Raw genomic sequence first — 8,571 nt, forward strand, 5'->3', positions numbered from 1 at the left:
ATTCATAAGTGTTTAATTTTTGACAATAGCATGAAAATCACATTGAATTAATTTAGTTTAAAGTAATATGGTGTGAAGGAATAAAGTTTTATAAAACAATGTGATTTATAAACCTTTCATAAATTTAAAAATTTAATTTCATTTACTAATTGTAATCAAAACGCCAATGAATAAGACCTAAATTATTTATTTGACTGTCTGTCTGTTCGTTAAAAGTTTTACTAAATTCTTAAGTTTTTGTGTTCAAATATGTATGTATATTAATTTGCTTTAGAATTACACATTTCTTATAGAACTCATTTAAAAATATGTATGAAAACTATTTACATTCTATAGTTAATTAATAAACTTAGAATAAAGTGTATGCATTTAAAGTAAATAAATAGTCAATACTGAGATTTCAACTTATTATAGGGAGACCTAACTATTTTTGAATGTAATTGCATAGTTTTACAAAAACCTGTGGCAAATCTATAACATTCTTCTGAAGAATTACCTTCATGAAAAGTACATAAATCTTTAATCAATAAAGTCTGATACCAGGTTTCAATTATGTACAATATATTTAAACCTTAAATACTATACAAAATATTAATTTAAACCTTAAAGAAATATGTATTACATATACTTATTTACAGGGCAAGTTTAAAAATATACAAAAAAGCTCAAAAAGACGAGAAAATATGAAGAAAAAAACATAAATATGCACAAGTAAAATCAAAAATAAAAGTTTAAATTAATTTTATTGTAATAAATATTTTTAACAAAGCCCAATAAATTGTTTTTCCAGTTCCCAAAATGAAATTATCTTTGTTTATTACACAAAACGGCAAAAAAAAATATATGACAAAAGTTATTTTTTCCCTTTAAGACAGACAAATCGATGTCCATAGCTAGATCGTCTTTAGGTTTCAAAAGGATTCAAAATATGTTGTGGCATCTACTACCAATGTTCGTTGTCTGGTTGTGGGTAAAAAAAACTCAAAAGCAATGTTTTATGCAAATAAATTATAGTCGACATGCGAAATATGCATGGTTTAGCTAAAAATATGCAAAATCTTCTTAGTTTTCAAGCATTTTACTTGAAAAACTTGCCCTGCTTATGTAATAGGAGTATTAGTAGAATATAATAAATATGTATACCGACACTAACACTAATCCTATTAAATTGCCATAAAAAGCCAAATAATGGGAGTAAAGCCAAAATCTAATAAAGAAGAAATGAGCGGAAACAATGAATGAATAAATGGCGGGGGAAGTACCTATAATAATTTAATTTAAAATAAAAGGCAAAAAAGCTAAACAAAATACAATACATTCTTACATACCCAAACTCAGATGCTGCTGGAGAAACAAATAAAATACTAAAACATACTAAAAGGTATAATAATGGCTGCTTTGGTTTGGTCTGAGAGTGTTTAAACAACCATTTGTTTATAAATTTCCACATACTTACATACATATACAATTTTACTTAAAATAGAGTGAGAGAGAGAGAGAAATCCCCCCATTTCTAAACCATTCCCGTTACTACATGAATAGTTACCACACCCTTAATGTTTTAATGCTGTGATGATAAATATACAATTATTACAGTTTCTTAGTTTTGTTGTTGTTTAGTTTTTTTCTCCTTTGGAGAGTATAATATACTATCTGGTGTACTCCCCCACCGGCTTGCCATATTTACAGATTTTTATACCCCATAGTTGGGGATTGTGAATGAAATGTGAGGAAAGGAAGAATCGTTGGGGACAAATAATAAACTTTAAAGATTGCCTTTTAAGTGAAGAAAAATTTTGAAACCTAAACATTGAATTAAATGTAAATTAAAATTTGTTTTGCTGTAAAATGGCATCGATTTGTTAAGTCATATTTTTGCATACATATTTTATTGATAATGCATATTTTGTTATATTTTACATCGAAATACATACATATTCATATGCATATTATACAAATTTTTAATAAAAATATTCGACGAGAATATTTTTTGTTAGTCGACAACATTTGATGCTGTGTTTAAAACAATATAGCATCAACTTATTTTGATATCGAGGAATTGGCAATTGAAAATGATTATATCAAAACATTTGGTTTAAAAAAAGTTTAGAGTTTTTTTAAGTGTCCAGAACTCATTAATTGTTTTAAAAATATTCATATTTATTTCGACTTATAAGAGATTTCGTTATGATTTTGTAACTTCACATTTATTATAATATGAAAACTAAGGATGGATGCTACTTTACAGCACCATCAACATTTTGATGATTGTAAAATGATTAATATATCCACCGTTGTCTCAGTACAGTAATTGATAGTATAATTTAAAGAGTCCTAAATGATGTGAGCGATCTATAGTTAATTATTTTATATTTCTGCTCAAATATTTAATTTTTTTGTAAAGTTTAGAAGAAATGCGTTGGCGACTTATAAGTCCTTTTTTGGGACTTATAAAGCTCATTTTCTGATAATATTTGATGTTTATTTTTATAATTTCACCTCTGTTACTTGATTTAAAATCTCTATTGTCACCAAAGTTGCACTCAAAAGGCAATGGAGAAACATTTTATTTGTATTTATTTTATAGACATAAAAATATAAAGTGTACTTTCATTTATTTTTAATATTTTTTCAAAATTTGAAGTCATTGTTTTTAATATTTGGCTTATCGAGTTACCACAACAAGCCCCTCAATTGTATTTCTATGAAAAACATAGAGATTGATACATTTTAATTGTTGCCGAATATACAGAAATATTATTTTGAATCCAAATTTTAGTAAATTATAGTATAACGTTCGGCTAATAAGTTTTGAGAAATATCGAAATATCGGTGTACGAAGAATTAGAATTAGAGCAAACAATGTTCCAAAATGTTATAGATATACTGAGTAGTACAAATAAAAATAATCAAATAAAAAACTAAATATCATATTGAAAATGAAGCGATCTTTAAAAAAAGACTTATAAATTTTTGAAAATTATGTGGATCTAGTGGGCACCGCCATTGTTGATAACCAGTTGGTGTCTTTTAACCACATTTTCTGTCATTCAGGCGAGAATCCCTGGCCATAAGTTCTTTCTCTATTGTCGGTTATTAGTTTTATGCAACTTCATTAAAATCCAATGAATTAAATCTGGAGAAGTCAAATCTACAGATCTTGTCCGCCACTACAAATTACCAAAACTAACTTTGAAGCTCCTTAACTCCAAACTTTGTATATCATTATCGTCTTGTCTACCAAAGGACTTTCCGATTTTTTTTTAAATTGACCATTCAATGTCTCTTCAATAACCAATAGACTCCCAAATATCTCTATAGATCCCGAAGTTATCACAATTGATCGTGTACAAATTTGTATGGTTTTCATATAAAAAATTTGATATTTGGCGCACCTGAAAAGTTGTTAAATATACTTTGGCCAATTGGCAGGTTAATTATTTATTAATTGAATAATAATCTAAATTTTTTAAATTATTTAATGAAGCATAAGTTTTAGAATAATTTTAAGGGTTTGAAAGAAACCTCATCACGAATTAATTCAAAATCTTAATTCTTGAGTATATCAAACGTATGAATTCAATTCCTTTAAGAATTAATTCTTTATAGAAGTAATAATTGGAAAAATGTTCCTCTTTTTCTTCCTCTCTCTTCTAGAAACTCAAGACTTGCTCAAGTAAACTTGGCGAGTGTGAACATTCAAGTTTTCTTTAATTCAATTCCATCACAAAATAGCTTAATAAATTCTTCAAATCAATTCTATTACAAATACCTTTAGACGTTTTTTTTTTTTTAAAGTTTTGATAAAAATAAAAATGTTTGATTAAAATAAAAACAATTTGAATAAAGAAAAAATATGTTCATTCAATTTGGATTAGACTAGAATTAACAAAAATTTAACCGTCCAAAGGTTGAATGAATTTTATTATGAATGAATTCCATTAATAATTAATTCAACAATTAATGAATTCCATTTAAATAAAATCCTTTAAATGAAGCTAAAGAATTTTTAATGCAATGAATTAACATTTTAGTTAATTTTAATTAATTCTATCTCTATTTGAAAATAACATTTAATATCAAGTCTAGTAAAAATTTAATTCAAATTTTGAACTCAAACCTGTGTAAACTTTAGTTCAATACCCGATGACTCAGCAGCTATTTTTTTTATTTTATTTATAAAAGTCTTTGGATTTACAAAATATCCTTACAGACTATTCGCTTAAAAATAATTATTCTTTAATTCTATTTGTATTGTAGAGAATGCATCCATCTAAAAAAGTGAAATTGAAATCTACAATGATGACTATCTAAAAAAACCATGATATTGTGAAATCTATTAACGCTGTGAGGAATCACTATGAAGCAGAATCTTCTATATTCACTATCAATGTTGCAAAATATTTGTACTTTACTAATATGTTTTGGCTCTTATTTTTTCAGAATCTAGAGGTATTGTAAATAATGGATGCATACCAAAAAGTGAAACTGAAAAATAAGACAAATCTCTGAGATTGTCCAAAGATGACTACATGAAATCTATTAACTCTGTGATAAATCACTATGGGAATTATGTTATGAATTAGCACAATTAATTCTGTGGATCCTTTCTCGCACCAAATACATATGTACTATAGTAAATATCCATTTAATTTATGATATTTATTTTAAATTGGCTTTAGTTTGTCTTTTATCTAAGTTCAAAGTTTTAATTTTATATAAGAATGGTGTAAAATCGTTTAAATTCTATTGTATATATATTTTTAACCGCATATCCAATTTTTCCTTTTCTTTGAACACAGAATATTGAATGAAAAAGTTGTCCTTGAATAAAATAGCCATCTTAAATGTTAAGATTTTTCTCAATTTCAAGCCATAGTATGGTTAACAATACATACAAAATTCAGAGTGGGCAATGAGGGGATTTCAAGAACAAAAATTTTAACCCTCCGTAAATTTTTTTAAACACCCTAAATTTTAAGCTATTTTTTGATAAAATAATATTTTTACTGCATTTTTTTTGTATTAATCTTTTAAATACATTGCATTTAATATTATTTTTATGTTTTCTAAATAAAAAGTGAAGAGATTATTTTTGAAACGCTCCTTTTTCGATTGAAAATGATTGCGACTAACGGAGGGTTAAATCTTCGATGAGATCAAATATTATGAAATCTGACTAACAGTTTTAAAGTTATTAACAGTTTTACTTTAGGTATTTTGCACGCATCTCTAGAATTACGAAATTTGCTTTAGTTTGGTTTTTATATACAAATAACCTCAAAAGTGAATAAACACCAGTGAATTTTTTGAATTTTTGAAGATCATGAAAATCATTATATTCCGACTTTAATCTTTTTTTTTCAGAACCGAATCTATTATTCAGCCGAATCTCCAACAAACCCAAACTTTTCAATTTTAATCGATGGATAGATTTTATGATTTTCATTATCTTAAAAAAAATCAAATAATTTGTGGTGTTTACACACATTTAATGCTCTTTGTATATAAAAACCAAACTAAAGCAAATTTCGAATTTCTAGAGAACTTTAAATTTTGTGTGACCATGGAAAATATTATCGAAATCAGAAGAGAAAAAGTTCAAAAAATTTTCTTTTCGTCTCTATATAATACATATTTTTTATAAAGAAACTAAATTTTTGAGAATTATTGGGATTTTTTAATTTGGTTGGGGACACGGAAACAATCTGACATCTCTGTCCCCATATATAGAAAATGGGAGAACAAGAGCGAGTGTAAAATAGTTGGATGTTATTGTATTCGTGTTATGCTAAGGACCATGAATATGAAATTAGCAGGTTTATTTTGTTATGTCTTCTCCAAATTATATTTTCATATTTACCGTTATTATAACTCAATTATTAATACAAAAAAATCATGTTATTATTTCCATTGTTTTTGTGTTTTAGTAGTTTCTTTAATATTTCAGTGATAAAAAGTACTACTCACTAGTATATAATAGTTTGCTACTGCCTGTATTTTCAACTGTCTTTTTAAGTATCTTATGTTGTAGATACTATACATACATGGCTATGTGCAATTACGAGTGTATTCAATTTTTTTTTAATATTTTTAACGAATCATAATGTGTTTTCCTGGAAATTTTACAAAAACCTATTTCAGCACACTAAATGTGTGTAGCAGTAGTACGAGTATGAGGTTTTTTATAACCATTGTTCTGACATCGTAATCGCTGTCATTGCCACATTATCATCTGCGTTTAGTACAAAATAATTGAGAAACAGCAGTTCTGCTAGCAGCCAAAAGACAGCAGCAACTAATATTAGCAATAATGACAGGACGAATGAGTAAATGTATAGTAATAGAGAGCTGGATGTAAATTACCACCCATAGGTCTCTCAAATTTACACTTCATTTGAAGTCCACAAGAGAGTATTGTAACCGAAAGAAGAGAATACATCACACATCTATACCTCTCTAAGTACCAATAATTGTTGTTGCCCATTGGTTGTTTTTGTTTACACATACATACACACACTCACGAAGGCATTGTAATTTCCCGTTGAAGAGCACGCCTTTAACTTCTTGTTTAGCCTCTCACTTCGTTGTGTCGGGTATAAAAGCATCCTGGGGTAGTTGAGAAAGGTACACTTGAGCTGTAGCTTCACAACAAGCAACATCATTTCAACTAATTTAGCAAACTAACTAAAACGAATAATTAATAATTTACTAAAACAAAAAACTAAAAGATTTTTTCGGAACATTTTAACAAGAAAAAAATACGTGAAAAGTGACAAAAACATAAAGAAATCAAAACATTTTTGATAAGTTATAAAACTGTAAAAACAATACAAAAAAAACTCCTCATTCAATATGCAAGGATATAGATCATACACCATGGAAAATCATCACAACATCCATCATGATTCAAACGATCAAAAACCTCTAGTAGTGGATTTAATGACTGGCCAATATGGCAAACCACAAACTCCACCACCCTCTCCTAATGGTAAGTTTTCAAAACCGAAGTTTAAACTGCTTCACAATCAACATTTTTAAAAAAAATTAAGAAATTTTCTTAAATTTAAATTGAAAAACAAGTTTACTAATTTTACATTTTTTTCTTGCTTATTTTAGAATGTTTATCCAGTCCTGATACTTCATTGAATGGCAGTCGCAACAATTCCTGTGAAATTCCAGCCGATCCCTCAGTACGTCGTTATCGTACTGCCTTTACTCGGGATCAATTGGCTCGTTTGGAAAAGGAATTCTACAAGGAAAACTATGTATCCAGACCACGCCGCTGCGAATTGGCTGCCCAATTGGGTTTGCCCGAGTCCACCATTAAAGTGTGGTTCCAAAACCGTCGCATGAAGGATAAGCGTCAACGTATTGCCGTCGCATGGCCTTATGCTGCTGTTTACTCAGATCCCGCTTTCGCTGCTTCCATCTTGCAAGCTGCCGCCAATAGTGTGGGTATGCCTTATCCTCCTTATCCCGCTGCTGCTGCCAATCCCATGTTAGCCAACGCCATGCCCGCCATGAATGTGCATGGCCACAATCCCTACGGACAATATCGCTACAATCCCTATCACATCCCACAACGTCCCCAGCCAGCTGCCCATCATTTAGCCCATGCCATGCCACCACACATGTCCGCCAATCCCATGGCTGCTGCCGCCGCCGCTGCTGCCTATCCATCCATGTTGGGTGCCATGCCTCAATCAGCTTATGCCACCAAAACTCAAACACCTCCTTTGGATTTACAATCATCCTCATCGCCTCACTCCTCCACCTTATCGCTGAGTCCCGCCGGTTCGGATCATACTAAAGTTTTTGATCACAGTTTGAGTCCCTTAAGATCCAGCCTACAACAACCCATTTCCTTGCCTTTATTACATCCTGGCCATCATGAATCTTCCTCCTCATCATCCGCCTGCAATAATTTACACTTCAACTCGGCTTCCTCCTCCAACTCAGGATTATTAATGCCCACCAGCACCAACTCCATCAAACGCCCTGCCTCTTCAATGTCTCCTCCACCACAAACTGGTTTCCAATCCGAACCCAAACCTAAACTCTTCAAGCCCTACAAGACTGAAGCTTAAGTCTAGGCTTAACTAATAGGAGCAGAGTATTGAACTAGAGAGAATTTAAGAAAAAGCAAACTGCTTGCAGTTGCTCTAAAACTAACCAAACATTTGAATGTGATTGTGGTGCTAAAAAAAAATCAAATAATCAAAACACAAATAATTGTACAAACAAATTTTTATATTTATAATTGTTAATATTTATATGTATATGTAAATAGTTTAAATTTAGATTTTAAAACAACAACAAATTTATATTTTAGTTTTTAAGACTTTAAACAATAATCAAAATTTTAAATTTAATTTTAATTAATAAAAAAACAAACAAAATTTACAAAAAAAAAACCGTTTTAAATCTTTTATTTCAAAGCAAAAAACAACCATACATTTAGAGGCATTAAACAAATAATTTGTTTAGCTAAACATAAAATAAATCTAAACTGCTAAAAAATAAAATAGAAATTATTTTATATTCAAGACAAACTCAACCCAAAAACAA

General features: G+C 29.2%; 1 protein-coding gene across 1 annotated transcript; it reads left to right on the forward strand.

Moving 5' to 3' along the window:
• Positions 1 to 6,855: 6,855 nt before the first annotated feature.
• eve (even skipped) lies at positions 6,856 to 8,090 on the forward strand. The gene is made up of 3 exons (XM_065513786.1): positions 6,856 to 6,991; positions 7,120 to 7,887; positions 7,963 to 8,090. Exons 1-3 carry the CDS (start codon positions 6,856 to 6,858, stop codon positions 8,088 to 8,090), a joined length of 1,032 nt encoding a protein of 343 aa, XP_065369858.1.
• The last annotated feature ends 481 nt before the right edge of the window (positions 8,091 to 8,571 follow it).

This window comes from Calliphora vicina, chromosome 5 (genome assembly GCF_958450345.1).
Source record: "Calliphora vicina chromosome 5, idCalVici1.1, whole genome shotgun sequence".
In the NCBI taxonomy this organism is placed as follows: domain Eukaryota; kingdom Metazoa; phylum Arthropoda; class Insecta; order Diptera; family Calliphoridae; genus Calliphora; species Calliphora vicina.

What these genes read in the sequence shown, in the direction of transcription:
- eve (XM_065513786.1), top strand. Translation starts at nt 6,856, where the DNA reads ATGCAAGGATATAGATCATACACCATGGAAAATCATCACAACATCCAT. An exon ending in TCCACCACCCTCTCCTAATG is followed by an intron (nt 6,992 to 7,119) that starts GTAAGTTTTCAA and finishes TGCTTATTTTAG; the next exon opens with AATGTTTATCCAGTCCTGAT. An exon ending in CTTGCCTTTATTACATCCTG is followed by an intron (nt 7,888 to 7,962) that starts GCCATCATGAAT and finishes CCTCCAACTCAG; the next exon opens with GATTATTAATGCCCACCAGC.